Consider the following 16,957-nt stretch of genomic DNA (forward strand, 5'->3'; position numbering starts at 1 on the left):
TTCCTGACTAATTGGGGGGCCAATGCCCTTACTGCCTGCACTACCCAGCTCGCAGGCGGAGCCCCCGAGGATGCGGCCGGAAGTAGGCCACACTTCCGCTCTGAAGTAGGCCGGGCCCCTTGACATCCTACGCCGACGCCCTCTTCTGACGTGTTGTTGTTCAGTCAGTCTGGCTGAGTCGCGACCCCCACAGGCTGCAGCCCTCCAGGCTCCTCGGTCCATGGGATTCTCCAGGCAAGGATACTGGAGTGGACTGCCATTTCCCTCTCCAGGGCTCGAACCCGCGTCTCCTGCTTGGCAGGCGGGTTCTCTACCAACCGAGGCACCTGAGAATTCCTGAAGTGAAGTGTAGTGAAAGTGAAGGCGCTCAGTCGTGTCCGACTCTTTGCGACCCCAAGGACTGCAGCCCACCACGCTCCTCCGTCCATAGGATTTCCCAGGCAAGAGTACTCGAGTGGCTTGCCATTTCCTTCTTCAGAGAATTCCCGAAGCGTACATGAGTTTAATTTGTTGCGAGGTTTCTTTAACCTGGAGATTCCAGTTGGAGGAGGGGAGTGGGCATTTTTTATCCCCCCAAAGTAAAGTGTACGGAGCGTAGGGTTTCTGGAGAATCAGAGTCGCACCGGACTTGCGCGACCCGCAGTGCGTGCAGCCTGTGGAGGACGCTCCTCTAGGGGCCGGCCGGAGTAGTCCTGTCGTGAATGGCGGAGCATAAGTGTCGCTCCCAGCGCGGGCCAATCAGAAAAGCGGAGAGGCGGGGACCTGAGTCGCGATTGGCTGTCCCCCGGGGCAATCGGGAGAGCCCGGACTTGGCGGGAGTCTTGACGGCTGCCAGGCTGGCCGAGTCCCATCCCGGGGTGTCCAGGTGCCGCGGTCATGTTCGTGTCCGACTTCCGCAAGGAGTTCTACGAGGTGGTCCAGAGCCAGGTGAGCCCTTCCTGGGCTCCGAGACTGGGGGAAGGGACGAGGGCGCGCGACCGTGGGGGCAGGAGGGGCCGGGGTTCTCGGGGCCGCTCTCAGCCAGCTCTCCCCCCGACAGAGGGTCCTTCTCTTCGTGGCCTCGGACGTGGACGCTCTGTGCGCTTGCAAGATCCTTCAGGTGAGGCCTGCTGGCTGGGCCGGCGAGGGCCGCGGGGGACCGGGGGCAGGCGCGAGGGGTGGACCGGGGCGGGAGCTCGGCCTGGGGCGGGGACTCCCGCCAGGTTGCGCCCGGGTTAGGTGGGTTAGAGGAGAAGCCGGCAGAAGGCCACAAGCTGGGCACAGAACGGCTGCGTTGGAGAGACCGGTAGACCTGCAGCGCCTTCTCACCGTTGGGGTTCGAGGCAGAAGAATCTGACAGTCGAGGGCACTGGGGTGTCATCAGGGATTCTGGAGATACTGACTCCTTAATCTAATAGGAAAGAGCGTTGTTGTTCCGTCCCTCAGTCGTGTCCGACTCTTTGTGACCCCATGGACTGCAGCACACCAGGCTTCCCTGTCCTTTACCTTCTTCCGGAGTTTACTCAAAGTCATGTTCTTTGAGTCAGTGATGCCATCCAACCATCTGATCTTGTTATCCCCTTCTCCTGCCTTAGATCTCGCCCAGCATCAGGGTCTTTCCCAATGAATCAGCTCTTCTCATCAGGTGGCCAAAGTACTGGCACTTGAGCATCAGTCCTTCCAGTGAATATTCAGGGTTGATTTCCTTTAGGATTGATTGGTTTGATCTCCTTACTGTCCGAGGGACTCTCAAGAGCCTTCTCCAGCACCAGAGTTTGAAGGCATGAATTCTTCAGTGCTAAGGAAAGATTGTTGTTGTTCGGTTTTAAATATGGTTCAGGGCTTCCCCGATGGCTCAGCAGTAAAGAATCCACCTGCAATGCAGGAGACGTGGGTTTAATCCCTGGGTCAGGAATATTCCCTGGAGCAGGAAATGGCAACCCACTCTAGTATTCTTGCCTGGAGAACCCCATGGAACCTGGCAGGCTACAGTCCACGGGGTTTCAAAAAGTCAGGCCTAAATGACTGAGCATGTGGCCACACAGGCAAGGTTTATAGGAGCTTTGGTCAGGCCCTTGGGTCGGGAACGACTCACCAAAAACCTGGAAACAGCGAGTTTTTCAGCAGTGTGTTCCTTTGGTGATGTTCAGCAAAACTGAGGTATGGCTCAGTGGACTTTCATGTTCCCATTACCTCCTTGCTGACGTCAACGTTCACTAACCTTACGTTAGCATCTGTTGTCTCTCAGCCCATCTTTTTTTTCTTGTAATGTGCATTTGATGGACAGGGAGGCCTGGCGTGCTATGATTCACGGGGTCGCAAAGAGTCGGACACGACTGAGCGACTGAACTGAACTGAACTGAATGTGTGTTTCAGGATGGATTGCAGACGTTCTAAATACAGTAGGCTTTGAAAATTCTCTCTCTCCAGGCCCTGTTCCAGTGTGACCACGTGCAGTACACGCTGGTTCCAGTTTCTGGGTGGCAAGAACTTGAAACTGCATTTCTAGAGCATAAAGAACAGGTATGAGAGACGCATTTGAGAATATTGGGCTCTATCTCTCAATTGGCAACTTCTTAACACTGAGCATTCTTTCTCTTTCTACGATGGTGCTTCCCAAGTGGTGCTGGTGGTGAAGAACTCAATATTTATACAATGGCTTGTGTGTATTTCTAACTATCGACTTTCTTAGGTTACACAGAAGAGAGAAGTGAGCCCTGTGTGTGGTGACTTACCGTCCAATCGCAGGGACAAAATTGACAACAAAAACAAGATCGTGAATAAGGACAATCTCTAGCTCTGAACCTGTGTTTAGACACATTTCACTCTCAGGTGCTTGGAATTTGGAAGGTTGTTTCTGATACAGCCTGGTTAAAATTACTTTACATTAGATCATTATTTCACATTTATTTTTCCAAGAAGTGTATCCCAGTTTCCAACTGGAAATTCAGGAACATACTTTCTCCCTTTGGAATTTGGGCCATAGAGACCAGGTCTCTTCTCAGCTCTACATGGAGCTATTATGAGAGACGGGACGTCTGAGACCCCACCGCCCCCCGGGGAGGGGCTGCTCTCTGGAAGAGGGTCTCAGAGTTTCTGGCTGCAAGGAGGACTGTCTGGCAGAGACAAGTCCTCGCCTGGTGCTCCTGTCATCATGAGAGGGATCTATGCCAGATCATATTTACAAGGAAAGAGTTTTCTGTAGTGATAGGATGTAACAAAAAGCTTTACTTAATATTTAGTGTTAGTTGCTCAGCTGTGTCCCACTCTTTGCAACCCCATGGACTGTAGCCCGCCAGGCTCCTCATTCCATGGGATTTCCAAGGGAAGAATACTGGAGTGGGTTGCTATTTCCCGCTCCAGGGGATCTTCCCGACTCAGGGATTGAACCTGGGTCACCTGCATTGTCAGGCAGACTCTTTACCATCTGAGCCACCAGGGAAGCCCGACTTAATAGTCAGGTACTTGTTAAATGCGAGCTACCTCAGACTTGCTGGAATCTGACCGGGTGCATTGCTGCCAGGACAGAGAGGAGTCTGTCGCAGAAGACTGGGTGACAGGTCGGGAGGGACCCCGCTATGCATTTGAACTCTAGGTCTGCCCACATCTTCTGAACCCCATGCCTGAGGCCAGAAGAGATTTGGCCTTTGCCTACTCCTCGTTGGCAGGACAGTCATGGTACCTGCCTCACAGTGTCATCCTGGAAATGAACTTGTGCATGGGGTTGTTAAAGCACTCGGCACAGGCCAGCTGTGGCCATCTCTGGAGCCCCTTGCAAGCAGGGCCTCACCGTGCATCGGGCTGGATGAGTCCCTGCAGGACTCAGGCCTGGTGCTGAAGGCAGATGGCCAGCCCCGTGCGCTTACTCACTGCGCCCCTCTCCTTTGTCCAGTTCCGCTATTTCATCCTCATAAACTGTGGCGCGAACGTGGATCTGTTGGATATCCTCCAACCCGATGAAGAGGCCGTGTTTTTCGTGTGTGACACTCACAGGCCAGTCAATGTTGTGAACGTGTACAGCGACACCCAGGTAGGCCGGACTCCCCGAGCTCTCCTGTCCGTCTGTCTGTCCCTTTCATGCCACAGCGTCAGGCCTGGTGTTCTTGGCAAGGCATGTGTCCATCTTGCCTATAGGGGCTGGAGCAGCCTGAGGACAGGCCCTGGTCTTGTCCACCTTTGATGAGAAACACGTCACCTCCCTCAGAGGTGCTCAGAAGGCATGTGTGGGACTCGCTTGACCCAGGAGGCACAGGGTCCAGAACCTGCTCCGAGTGCACTCCGAGCTCAGGCCAGCCAGCTTTATTGACTATCCGGACCTCAGAGGCACCTGCCCTCTAAATGGGGCAGGACGCTCCCTGGCTGCCCGGGTGGTGTGGGGTCCAGGACAGTCGTGTGGGGCCCGGTGAGCCTGGCATGAGCTCTCTGAGCCGCCCGTGGGCACACACCCACAGTAGCCTCAGCCCTGAAAGCCTCTCACGAAGGACCTCTTTTAGGGACAGGACTTTTGCTCGCTGCGAGGTCACAGGTCTCTGTGTCCTTGGTTGGAGGCTGAGGTGCAAGGTGTTCATTTTGTCGGCTGAATGTGGGCCTAAGAGGGAGTGTTTTATCCAGACTCCCAGGCTGCGATTCATGGGGTCGCAGAGAGTCAGACACGACTGAGCGACTGAACTGAACTGAAGTGACCTCGGAGTCGTTCCGTCTGCAGGCTCCGTACTCTCTGTGTACTGAGTGGGGTGCAGATTCGGAAGATAAGACTCTGGGAGAGAAAACGTGTGACGGATAGTTTTCCATCAAGGAGAGGGGAGGTTGATGGCTCTGTGTTTTAATCATAGATCAGATTGCTCATTAAACAAGATGATGACCTTGAAGTTCCCGCCTATGAAGATATCTTTCGGGATGAAGAGGAGGATGAAGAACACTCGGGAAATGAAGGCGATGAGGGGTCAGAGCCCTCTGAGAAGCGCACACGGCTGGAGGAGGTGGGTTTGCACCTTTCACCACAGTCTTAAGGAGCTGGTCACTCCTGAAGGTCAAGGGTCAGCCCAGAGCCTGTGGGCCCAGGCAGAGCTGGAAGGCAGAAGGTTGGGCACTGACTCTGGGCAGAATGTCTATTTGGATCTCCTGCCCATTTTTTTATTAGGTTGGTTTATTTGTTTGTTTTTTTTTAACTGAGCTGTTTGAGCCCTTCTGACCAGCCTGGGAGTCCCACAGGCGTGAGGGCAGGGTACAGGACACCACTCGGCACTGTGAGGAAGGTCAGAGAATTCTTTGTTAATCTACCAACAAAACCTGGGGGTTTTACATAATAACCTTCACCAGGTGTACAGTTCTGTGAGGTTTGACAGACGTATGAAGTCACGAGATAGGGAGGCGTTCCATCACCCTCCAGAAGGTCCCTCGTCAGGACCATCACGTGCCATTATACACCAGTTCTGACGTCACTGCAGATCACATGCAGGTGTCGGAAGTGAGCTGAAATCGCGTGTGCACCTTGCCCGAGTCCCCAACGGTGACCTGTCAGCCCCTGAAGTAGGACGCGGGACACCGCTGTCACCACAGAGACCCCTGCTGGCTCCCCCTCCCACCCGCTGGCCTGCCGTCGGATCTGAACCCTCCCAGGCCAGGGCTGAGCTCCTGGCTCTTGCTCAGCCCTCTGTTCTCTTTGTCGTGGTCAGGAGATCGCAGCGCAAACCCTGAAGAGGAGGCAGCGGAGAGAGTGGGAGGCCCGGAGGTGAGACTGCGTCCCGTGGCGGGAAGGCGGCCAGCAGTGCCCGTCTCTGCTGCACGCTAGGGTCATGGCTTGCGTGAGTGCCTCTTGGCCGGCGCCTGCGCCCCTCCGTTTCACTTCTGGTCCCGAGAGGGCCAGGCCGGTCCCCAGGTCACCCAAACACACTGTCCATTGGGGGTGATGCCCTGGTCCTTTGGTGTCCTAATTTCTAAGTATAGATCCTTCTGTTTACAAACTCTCACAAATCGGATAGATGGCAATTGTGTGAAACATCTCGTAGGCAAAAGAAAGCGTATAAAAGAAACTTAAGTTACCCAGACTTCCTTTTCACCCTGCACATCGTGTTTCTTGGGTGCCTTGGGATTTTAGCATCTTCCCCAGTGTTTTCTTCCTGTTCTGCTCCCTGGTGAAGCCCCGGCGTCTTGTGTCCTTACAGGAGAGACGTCCTCTTTGACTACGAGCAGTACGAGTATCATGGGACGTCGGTGGGTACAGACGGGTGCGGGCACGGTCCCGGCCACACTATGGGGGCCACCGTCCTAGAACAGGAACAGGACGGTGCCTCCCAGCCCCGCAGCCGCCTCTGTGTGGCCAGGGGGAGGGCTGAGCCTCTAGGCCTCTCCTGGGTGAAACGTCACTCAGGCCAGGGCTGCCCGAGGGGTGGCAGCTGTTGTTTCTGCTCATCGTGAGGACACTGAACGGGCCTGTTCATCTGTGCAGGGGGCTAGGACTCTGGGCTCGCACAGGCCCTTCAGTGTCCTTGTGTCCTGGGACGAAGTTTGTACGAAAGACACATTGTGTCAGCTTGGGGTCGCTGAGCACAACTTGGGACCTTGAGGAGCCCCAGAAAATAGGTTTCCAGTGAAGCATGCTGTGTCTAGTCTTAGAATCTGGTCCTGGGGCCCTGACTCTGAGCCTGTATTTCCAGAGCCCTTGTGTGGCCGGGGCCCCACTGGCCTCTACAGGACGGTCCTTCTGAGGCACAGGCGGGCAGTCTGGCCGGGAACAGACCCCCGGCCCCTCAGATGCCGGACGCTCCCTCGGAGGCTAGCCTCCTCGGAGCTGCTGAAGGAGACCTGGAGTCTCAGGGCAGATGGGTTTTAGGGCTCCCAATCGGACCCTTCTCCCCCACCCCAACTCCGTGTGGGACATTGGGGCCCAGGCAGCGTGGGCTTGGCCCTACCCTGAGCAGGACCACCGGCCTCGGCCCGTCTCTTTTGTAGGCTGCCATGGTGATGTTCGACCTGGCGTGGCTGATGTCCAAGGACCTGAGCGACATGCTGTGGTGCGTGGGCCCCTCCGAGCAGTCAGGTCCCCTGCGGCCGGGCCGGGCCCCTGCCAGTGCTGGCGGCAGCCCCGTCCTGTACTCGTGCAGGGGCCTGGTTTCCTTCCTGACTGTGGCCCTCAGCGCACACAGACTCGGGGGGGACAGTGGAGTGTCACGGGCCCAGAGGGTCCGGGGGTGGGGCCTGGCTGTCAGCCCTTCCCAGCTGACCGGTCAGCCTTGCTGCCCAGCAGACTTGAGTGTGAGGTTTGAGCAAGCCCACGTGCTGCCTGGCACCTTTGCAGCCCTGGTGGGTGGTGAGCTCCAGGGCAGGGTTGCCCATGGGCCGCCTCCAGGTCTGCTGGGGGCCTGGTGCAATGGAGCGTCTGGGTCAGACCCCACTGGCCGGAGGTGCCTGCGAGTGCCACTCGCCCGTTCACAGCTGTGTCCTCTCCCTCCAGGTGGGCCATCGTTGGACTCACGGACCAGTGGGTGCAAGACAAAATCACCCAGTAAGGGCGCGTCCCCAGGCTGCCTGAGGTCGGCTGCAGCGGGCTTGCCGTAGGGGCTAGGGGGCCGCGTCCCTGCGGGGGCCTTTGAGGAGGGGCTGCCGTGGGCCTGGGTCCAGTCATGTGTGGCCTTGTGTGGACACTCAGCAGCGGTGGGGGGTGCTTGCCCCGGGCCCGGTGGGCGGGGCGGCGAGCCCAGGTGTGCTGTCCTCCAGGGTGAAGTACGTGACCGATGTGGGCGTGCTGCAGCGGCACGTGTCCCGGCACAGCCACCGGCGTGAGGACGAGGCGCACGCGCTCTCCGTGGACTGCGCGCGCATCTCCTTCGAGTACGAGTATCCTCTGCTGTGTTCAGGGGCGACCCGTGTCTTAGGCCGGCCGGAGCTGGAGACTCCCAGCTCCGGGTGTGGCCACAGGGTCCCCTTGATCTCGCTGTGCGTCCACCCCTCCCAGGCTCTCTGTCCGGGTCAAGTCACGCTGAGGTCGGGGAGCCCCAGGGCCCCGGGGCGGCTGGTGGTGCAGGTGGCGGCCCGGGGCGGGGGCGGCTCACGTGCGGCTGCAGCTCCTTGACGCGGCCCAGCCTCCGCCTGGCTCTCTACCAGCACTGGTCCCTCCATGACAGCCTGTGCAACACATGCTACACGGCGGCCAGGTTCAAGCTCTGGTCCCTGCACGGGCAGAAACGGCTGCAGGAGTTCCTCGCAGATGTGGGGTGAGTGTCCCCGAGGCCCCGCCCCGTGGCCCCCCACCCACTCCACGGAGCCCCGAATCTGGTCATTCTGGAGTGTCCAGGCTGGAGTGGCGGCCAGGGTTCGCGCCTCCTGTGACCAAGCGCCCCCTCCCCAGTCTCCCCCTCAAACAGGTGAAGCAGAAGTTTCAATCCATGGACGTCTCCTTGAAGGAGAATTTGCGAGAAATGATTGAAGAGTCTGCAAATAAGTTTGGGTAAACTCAAATTTCTATGGATTAAACTTTGTCAGGGTTTCAGTTTTAGCCACGTTCTGAAAATAGTGCAGAAAATGAGAATACGGAAATAATTGGGACCTTCTCTTTGGGTTAAAAATAGAACCTCTTAAAGTACCTGAAAAGTCTAGAATTGGGGCCGAGATGCAGACGTTTGCAGTCGACCCGGCCTGTCTATCTCTGGACTCTGGGATCCCCCTGGGGCCCGGTTCAGACGAGGTGTGCCCAGCGCATCTGCTGGCCCTGCCGGAGGGCACGGGCCTGGCTGCTCCTGGCGTCCTGGGACACCCCACCCCCTGCACACACACAGCCAGCTCCTGCTGCGCCCCACAAGCTGACGGCCTGGTGCCGGGCGCTCGGCATCCCTGCTGCGGGGCTGGTGTGCGGGCCTCCTGCCCTATCTGTTCTCAGACCAGAAGGGCCGTGCCGTGAGAATCTGTGGGGGCTGGCGTGGGGGGGCGGTGACGTCTTGCGGGGGTGCCAGCCCTGGAGCTGGCCCAGCGCAGGCCGCTCTGGGCACACGCAGACGGCCGCTACATCGCTTGCCCCGCTGCAGCATGAAGGACATGCGCGTCCAGACTTTCAGCGTCCACTTTGGCTTCAAGCACAAGTTCCTGGCCAGCGACGTGGTCTTCGCCACGATGTCGCTGATGGAGAGCCCCGAGCACGGCTCCGGGACGGACAGCTTCACGCAGGCCCTGGACAGCCTCTCCAGGTAGTGGACATGGCCGCGGCCCAGCCCCACCGGCCACTCCCGCCCCCGTCCCGCCCTGCCGCGGAGGCCCTCACGCAGGCGTGACCAGGGACTCGGGAGACACGCGGCCGGTTTCAGGGGGAGTGCTTTCCTTCCGTGTGATTCTTAGATTTCTCCACTGTCTCGCCTCCCGTGCCTCTTTGGGCGCCTCTGTCTCTTTTAGTCCAGTCTTCTCTTCTGAAGTGTTTTCCTTCTGTTTCCGTTTCCCTGTCCCACTTCCTGAGACGCACCGTCTTTAACTGTCTTCTGACTTGTTTTGAAATAGGACGTTAGGGTTCTGGGCCTCTGAGGATGCGTCTTTGTAGTCAACCTTCCTTCTCGAGAGCGAGGCCGTTCTCCTTGTCCTTTCTCCTGTGGGTGACTGTGACCAGATTGGGCCATTTCTCGTGTGTTGCGCGTTCAGTCTTCCTGACTGTTTCGGGGGGGCTGCCCTGGCCCCTGGTCGTTGCCACGACTGCCGCGTGGCCCCTGCGGCCTCGGCCCGCAGCTGCCTGGTCTTCTGTCTTCCTGAGGCCTCCGCTCCTCTGCCGCCGCCCTGATGCTGACACTGCGTCTGCTGGCCAGCTGGGGGCCTCCTCCCCCTGCGCTCGCTCACGGGCAGCGGTGTTGCTCCCTGTGTTCCGAGTGTGAGTCTTAGAACCAAAGGTCACTGGTTCTACAATGTCATTGCTCCATCTTTATCTAGGAGTATGGGAAAATCCAAACACTACTGTCGGCCGTCCCCACCCGTCTTAGAGCCGATGGGCCAGCCTCGGCCATTGTCCGCTGACTTCCTGCCGCAGCAGAGCGCTCAGCCCCGTCTGTGTGCCTTCCCCCCGTCCAGACAGTGCTGCCCCGTTGTTAGCTCCTTCTTAGCTTTAGCATCCTCGCGTCTTGGTCCTCTCTCCCAGGTCGTGAGGAAAGGTTGGCAGCGTCCCTCGTTTTCCCCTCCCCCGCCCCTCTCTCGATGTGAAAATGCTTCTGTGTGTTCACCTCTGATAATGCTGAGTCGCGGGGCAGAGGACCGAATGTGAGCTGTCTCACCTGTGGCTGTAGCTGATTCTGAGGGATGAAGCTCAGTGAACAGTGGTTCGTGGTTGGGCTGATAAAATATCCCAGAGTCTCTAACGCAGGGCGGGTGTGTGTGTTACTCTGCTGCTGCTGCTGCTGCTAGGTCACTTCAGTCGTGTCCGACTCTGTGTGACCCCATAGACGGCAGCCCACCAGGTGCCCCCGTCCCTGGGATTCTCCAGGCAAGAACACTGGAGTGGGTTGCCATTTCCTTCTCCAATGCATGAAAGGGAAAAGTGAAAGTGAAGTCGCTCAGTCATGTCCGACTCTTAGCGACCCCATGGATTGCAGCCCACCAGGCTCCTCCGTCCATGAGATTCTCCAGGCGAGAGTACTGGACTGGGGTGCCACTGCCTTCTCCATTAGTCACTCAGTTGTATCCAATTCTTTGTGGCCCCATGGACTGTGTCTGGCCAGGCTCCTCTGTCCGTGGGATTCTCCAGGTCAGAAGACTGGAGTGGTTGCCATTGCCTCCTCCCGGGAACCTTCCTGACACAGGGGTTGAACCCGCGTCTCCTGCTTTGCGGGAGGATCCTTTGTCGTCTGAGCTACCTGGGCGGTGACCACATTCCTTCCGGCCGTGCAGCTCTTTGTTTTCCCTGGAGCCTCCTTTACCACATCCGTTCCCAGCTCTCATCCCCGAGCGCCTTCTGTCCAGGAGAGCCTGGGGCTGTGACCTCGGCTCCAGGCCACCAGGCCTGCTGTCGACCACCCAGACAGTGGACCAGGGCGGCCGGGCTCCTGGGCTGTCTGCACGCCCTCATTCTGCAGGAGTGTTACTCTCAAGCGGCTCTTAAAGAAGGGGCTGCTGAGGGAAAGATTCTGTGCCCTAGCACGTCTGACGGCGTCCTCCACCCTCATTTGGGTGCTGGTCTGGCTCGTGCAGAATTCGGGGTTCCTCCCCGCCTCCTAGCTGCTGAGGTGCTGAGGAGCGGTCCAAGCCGTTTTGGTTCTTGTTTCTCTGTAAGTGCACCCCAGACCCCACCGGAAGTTCTCGGGACCTTTTTCAGTTCTCAGCGTGCAAGAGGTCTGTGGTGCGTGGGGTGGGCTGAGCTTTCGGGTGAGCCCGAGGGCACGCTTTTGGACTTTGTCTTCACTGTCCCCCTCCCCCCAACATGTCTGTCTCTCGATCTTCCTAGACCCTGGGAAGGCGCTCAGCCTCTCAGTCTCGGGCTTGCCTTCTGTCTCCCAGGTTTTGGCTCATCTGTGTGAGGAGCTCTTCTGGACTTTATCCTATAGCCTTCAGGGGAGCTCTTTATGTGCTGCAGCCATCATTCTTTCCACAAACACGTCTCAGTTTCTGATTGTTCCATGTTCATAGCATCCTGTTCTTGGTTTATGAATGTATTGCCCAAATTTCTCTGAAGACACCAACTGGCCTTCATTTTAACCATTCTTCTGGTTCCAGATTATGTCCAGTCTCCTCTAAGGCTATGTTTTCGGGCCACAGGTCTTTCTCAAGTGTCTGGTGCTCCTCAGTCACCAGTTCGGGGGTGCAGGGCGGCGCTGTGGAAGCCCAGCAAGCCCAGGGTCTCTGGGGATGATCTGCAGGTGGAAGGCACGGCCTCGTCTTGGCAGGCGGGAAGCCAGTGTGGCATTTCGGGGTCCTCACCTGCTGGGTATGGAGGTTCTCTTGAAGACCTCACTGCTCCACAGAGGGGAAGCCCCCTTGGAGTGGGAGAAGGGGCGGGGTCCCTGGTACCCCCATGCCTCCCCGGCCAGAACCCTGCAGGTCACCTCGGCTGGCTTCCAGTCTCCTGTCCTCTGACGCCAGCCCCTCCCCGTGACGTCCATCCCCGTGGATAATCACTGTCGCTCCTTTTCACATGGGAGCCGGGCGCCCCTGCGAGCTGTGGCGCCACCACGTGTCTGCCGTTGCAGGGGTAACCTGGACAAGCTGTACCACGGCCTGGAGCTCGCCAAGCGGCAGCTGCGTGCCACGCAGCAGACCATCGCCAGCTGCCTCTGCACCAACCTCGTCGTCTCCCAGGGGCCCTTCCTCTACTGCGCCCTCATGGAGGTCAGCTCCCTTGCGCGCGCACCCCCGCCAGGCGCTCCGGCCGCCCCTGACCGCACGCCCTGCACCCACAGGGCACCCCGGACGTGGCGCTGTTCTCTAAGCCCGCCTCCCTGAGCCTGCTAAGCAGACACCTGCTCAAGTCCTTCGTGTGCTCGGTGAGGGTGGGGGGCCTCCGGGGCTGGGGTCCTGTTGAGCAGAGGCAAGTAGGGGAGGCGTGGGCCTGGGAGGACCTCCTGGAGGAGGTGACAACCACGTGAGGACCTGGAGCAGTTGCGGGGGGAGCAGCCGGGGCCTGGGAGGGCCTCCTGGAGGAGGGGACAACCACGTGAGGACCTGGAGCAGTTGAGGGGGAGCAGCCGGGGGCCCTGGAGGCTGGGGCGGTGGCTTGGGACTCGGGCATCTCGGGGCTCCCGGGCGCTGGGGACGCTCACCCGGGCACAGGCCATGACCGAGGTGCGCGTCCCCCCCCCCCCCGGCAGACAAAGAACCGGCGCTGCAAGCTGCTGCCCTTGGTGATGGCCGCTCCCCTGAGCGCGGAGCAGGGCACCGTGACCATGGTGGGCATCCCCCCAGAGACGGACAGCTCAGACAGGAAGAAGTGAGTCCAGGGGCCGGGTCCGGGGGGTTCCAGCCTCAGTGCCAGGCCGGGGACGGCCTTCTCCACCTTGGCCCCAGCGCCCTGCGCCCCCCTCCCCTCCCCTCCCCTGGCCCATCCCACCCCGCCATGTGTGCCTGGGACCCCACCCCACACACTCTGCAGGGCGTGGGAGGTGCTGGGGGCATACCCGCTCGAGGGCTGAGCAGGGCTGGGCTTGGGGCCGGGGGGTGGGCAGCGGCCATCCAGAGTGGCCTGAGGCCCTGGGTGGTAGCCAGCGAGCATGCCTCTGTGTCCCCAGCTTTTTCGGCCGGGCGTTTGAGAAGGCGGCAGAGGGTACCAACTCCCGGGCACTGCACAACCACTTTGATCTCTCTGGTGAGCGTCCCTGCACGGCGCCCGCGAGGCGCCCAGGGCCCCTGCCGGCAGCCCTCCTACCTTGGGCCTGCGCCGCGGCCCAGCCTCACGGTCCAGCCTGAGGCCACTTCCCCGGAGCCCCAAGGCTGCCCAGCAGAGGCTGCGGGGGCCAACCCTTGGGAGCTGCCAGCGTGCACACCACCCGCAGCCTCTGAGCGCCAGGGGGGACAGGGTCACGTTTGGCCCTGTCTGCTGTCTGTCTCTCCGACGTGAGGGGCTTCACCGCGGTGCAGTGAGCCCAAGCCGCTGTAATAGAGCAGCACAGTGGGTGGAGGGGCATGAGACCACGGAGATGGACTCCTCCCCATGCGGGGGGCCGGCTGGTCAGGGTCTCGCAGGGCTGCTCCCCCGAAGCCCATCTGCTGGGTGTGTAGACGCCGGCGTCCCCTGGGTCTGTGCTCTTCTCTTCCACAAGGGCTTCAGTCAGACCAGCTCAGGTCCCTCCGTAGTGACCCCCAGTAATCTGGTCACCTCTTTAAAAGCCCACTTCCACGGACTTCCTTACTGGTTCAGCAGCTGAGAATCAGCCTTGCAACGCGGGGAGCACAATTTGAAGCCCTGGTTGGGGAGCTGGGAGCCCACATGCTGTGGAGCTGCCGGGCCATGTGCTCTGGCGCCCGTGGGTCACAACCAGAGATCCCTCAGAGACAGGCCTGACACAGCCAAGCCCGGCGGCGCAGCGGGGAGGACCCTGCCTGCCGGTGCGGGAGACACCAGAAACGAGGGTTCGATCCCAGGGTCGGGAAGCTCCCCTGGAGGAGGGCGTGGCAACCCTCTCCAGTGTTCCTGCCTGGAGAATCCCACGGACAGAGGAGCCTGACGGGCTACTGGCCATGGGGTTGCAAAGAGTCAGATGCAACTGAGGCCCAAGACCTGCCTTCCCCCTACAGCCTCTGGGGTCTGGAACCGGCATCTTCCCAGCAGGCCATTCTCGTTGCAGCCTCATGGAGGCGGTCCCCCCAGCAGCAGCCCCCTCCTCCCATTTCAGACCTGAGACCGGAGGTGGTGCTGGCCGGCTGGCAGGACACCCCGGCTTCCCCAGGTTGGGGCCTCCAGGGCGGAGCTGCTTGGCTCCCCCACGCCCAGGCAGGTGGGTGGCCAGGCCAGCCTGCCCCTTCTGAGGGCTCAGCAGGCCGCGTGGGGCAGAGTGCCCAGGGAGCCAGGCGCGCATGGAATGTGGGGGGTTGCTGCCGGCCCGTGGGAGTCAGTGGCGCCCCTGGCCGCCCCGGCCCCATTCCAGCGGTGTTTTCCTTTCATTAATGCAGTGATTGAGCTGAAGGCCGAGGACCGCAGCAAGTTCCTGGATGCGCTCGTGACCCTGCTGTCCTAGGGTGAGTCGGGCAGGCTGTGCTGGAGCTTTGCCACAGAGCCCGGCTTCTCATGCTCAGGCGGGGCCCTGCGGAGACGGGCACAGCGCCTTCCCCCGGGGCCGCCTGCCCCAGGCTAGCAGGGCCGCAGCAGGTGCGCTGAGCGGGCTGAGCTCATTAGGCTCCTGGAGTCCCTTCATGGGGAGCCGGAGTCTGCCCTGCTCTGGCCACTGGGTTGGTCAGGCCCTGGGCTGGGACCCGCGGGGCATCTGTCAGCACAGACTGACAGCCCAGGTGCTGCTCGGCTGCCCCCACCGCAGCGCCCCAGGGCCCTTGGGAGATGGGCGGGGCCCTGCTCTGTCCAGTGAGCCCTTCAGCCCAGGCCCCCCGCGGCAGAGGCCCGGCCCAGCCCCGCCCTGAGCCCTGGCTGGGACACAGGCCCCGTCCTGGCTCCGGAATGGGTGTGGGGGTCCCTCCTGCGGGCCCAAAGTCTCCAGCCCCTGGTTCTCTGCTGACCTCAGGGCACGGGAGCCCCACTGGCTCCACTGAGAACAGTCTGGGGCCTCCGGGACCCCAGCCTCTCTCGGGGGGAGCACGGGACTTGGGATCAGATTTGGGTCTTCTGTGAAGTCTGTGGGGGACCCTCACCAGGCTGTCCCTGTGTCCTCATCTGAAACAGGGCTGACACCCCTTGGGCCTGGAGGGCGGGGCCTCAGCAAGGGCCCTGGGGGCTTGAGTCAAAGGTTCCAAGTGCGGGTCTCTGCAGCGGGGCGGGCACTGGGGACAGGCCCTTCCCTGCAGCCGGCCGAGTGATGACATCGTGCCCGTGTGAGCCGCACGGAGCCCGGGTGGGCCAGCCCTGGGCGGGGCCCACAAGGGGAGGAGGTGCTGGGCCAGGTGGCCTTCGGGGTCTCAGGCAGGCGGGCGGCAGGGACCCCCAGCCGTGAGCGCTGGGCTGCTCGAAGCAGCCAGCTGGCCGGAAGGCTTGGTCGCTGTCTGATCCGGGGAACCGTTAGAACTGTTTACATTTATTTTTTCTTTTCTGTCTTTTCCAGAGTTTGATTTCTTCAGCAGTAACCTCCTTCTCCTTATTTGTGTTGACTTGCTGTTATTTAGGTTGTAAGTTATGGACATGGTTTTAGACGCAGAGACAAGGTTTTTAATGGAATAAAATGGCGCCTTAATCTTGGGTCTGGTCACAGGGCCAGCACTTGGTTGTTCCCTGAGCCTTCTGTGTCCAGAGGGGCCTTGGTCCTGTGTCCCAGGCACCCTGCTGCCCAGCGGGAAGTCCACGTGGGGAGTGACCTCGGGGCTCCCTGGACAGCCGTGGGTGGAGCCCCGGCCCCCAGCGCCCGTGCTGACCGCCATGGTGCCAGCAGGACCACCCGCTCTAGCTTCCGGCCTCTTCCTCTGTCCACTGGCCTCAGACCCATGCTCTTGACTGCGCACCCGTCCAGGCCCACCCTCCACTCACCCCAGCACCTGTCTGCCCAGGCACCCCCGCTTTGCGGCACCCCGGGTGGGGACTGAGCGTGAGGCCCAGTTCAGGAAGGGGGGCCGAGGGCCGCATGGTCAGCGTCAGCCCTGTCCCATTATGGGAGCTCCAAGCTGGGTGGCCTGCAGGTCTGAAGCCGTGGGCTGGGCTGTCCCCAGAGCGCCCGCGCAGGTTGAGGGTGGCCAAGGGTGCCCCCTCTGCCTGTTGGCGAGGAGACCATCCTTCACACACATGGCTGACACTCCGGCCTCTGCCTGGAGTTGAGGGCCCAGGGAGCAGGCGGGCTGGAGGAAGCACAGTGGTTTGGGCAGCTGTTAGGTTGGTGGGAACAGCCCGGAAATCAGGTCCAGAAGTTGAGCGTGGGTGGGGGGGCGTCTCTGGGGGGCCTGGGGGAGGGTGGTGGGCAGTGCGGTGGCTGCCCTGGGGCCACGGCTCCTCTGGAGGGGAGTCTGCCCCCTCCCAGGAGGGCTGGAAATTCGCCCTGATCGGGGTGGGGATGGCAGCCTGGCCCCCGGGGCCCCACGCTCCCCACCCTGGCCATGTGCAGGAGCCAGGGCTGGGCAGCGACCATTCGGGGTCCCGGTGGGGGCCTGGGCCTGCAGTCAGCTCAGCAGTGTCCACGGGCTGTGCCCGGCGCTGGTGGGGCCCTGTGGCCAGGGCAGATGGGCTGAGCCCAGGACCACACACACCCCGTCCTGGGGGCTGCTCCGGGTCAGGCCCAGGTGGCGATGCTACGAAGGCTGCTGGGGGCCTCCACCCGGGGGCCTGGCCCTCTGTGCTCTTCCCGCTGGGGGGAGCTCGCGCCCCCAGACAGTCAGCCTCCCTGGAAGTCCTGGGACTCAGGGCCAAGTTCACAGCAGCTGCCCTGAGCCGCCG

General features: G+C 60.9%; 1 protein-coding gene across 15 annotated transcripts; it reads left to right on the plus strand.

Moving 5' to 3' along the window:
• Positions 1-166: 166 nt before the first annotated feature.
• Positions 167-15,796, plus strand: CDC45 (cell division cycle 45). Of its 15 annotated transcripts, none has more exons than XR_015144870.1 (20): positions 167-927; positions 1,040-1,099; positions 2,410-2,502; positions 3,872-4,009; positions 4,812-4,958; positions 5,655-5,710; positions 6,144-6,192; positions 6,931-6,992; positions 7,433-7,483; positions 7,696-7,815; positions 8,043-8,192; positions 8,327-8,425; positions 9,000-9,158; positions 12,129-12,267; positions 12,339-12,422; positions 12,747-12,865; positions 13,164-13,240; positions 14,170-14,369; positions 14,545-14,610; positions 15,642-15,796. XR_015144870.1 is itself a non-coding variant. In XM_086349214.1 (20 exons), the coding sequence occupies exons 1-19, from the start codon at positions 877-879 to the stop codon at positions 14,607-14,609; spliced, it is 1,869 nt and encodes a 622-aa protein (XP_086205340.1). In that variant the 5' UTR covers positions 167-876; the 3' UTR covers position 14,610; positions 15,642-15,796. The 15 variants fall into 15 exon arrangements, 12 of the variants coding, with proteins under 12 accessions (XP_086205340.1, XP_086205342.1, XP_086205341.1 ...); XR_015144871.1 differs by having other exon boundaries at positions 8,061-8,192; XM_086349214.1 differs by having other exon boundaries at positions 14,220-14,369.
• Positions 15,797-16,957: the final 1,161 nt, after the last annotated feature.

This window comes from Bos grunniens, chromosome 17 (genome assembly GCF_055505025.1).
Source record: "Bos grunniens cultivar Pamir isolate PY7600 chromosome 17, Bosgru_T2T1.0, whole genome shotgun sequence".
NCBI lineage: Eukaryota > Metazoa > Chordata > Mammalia > Artiodactyla > Bovidae > Bos > Bos grunniens.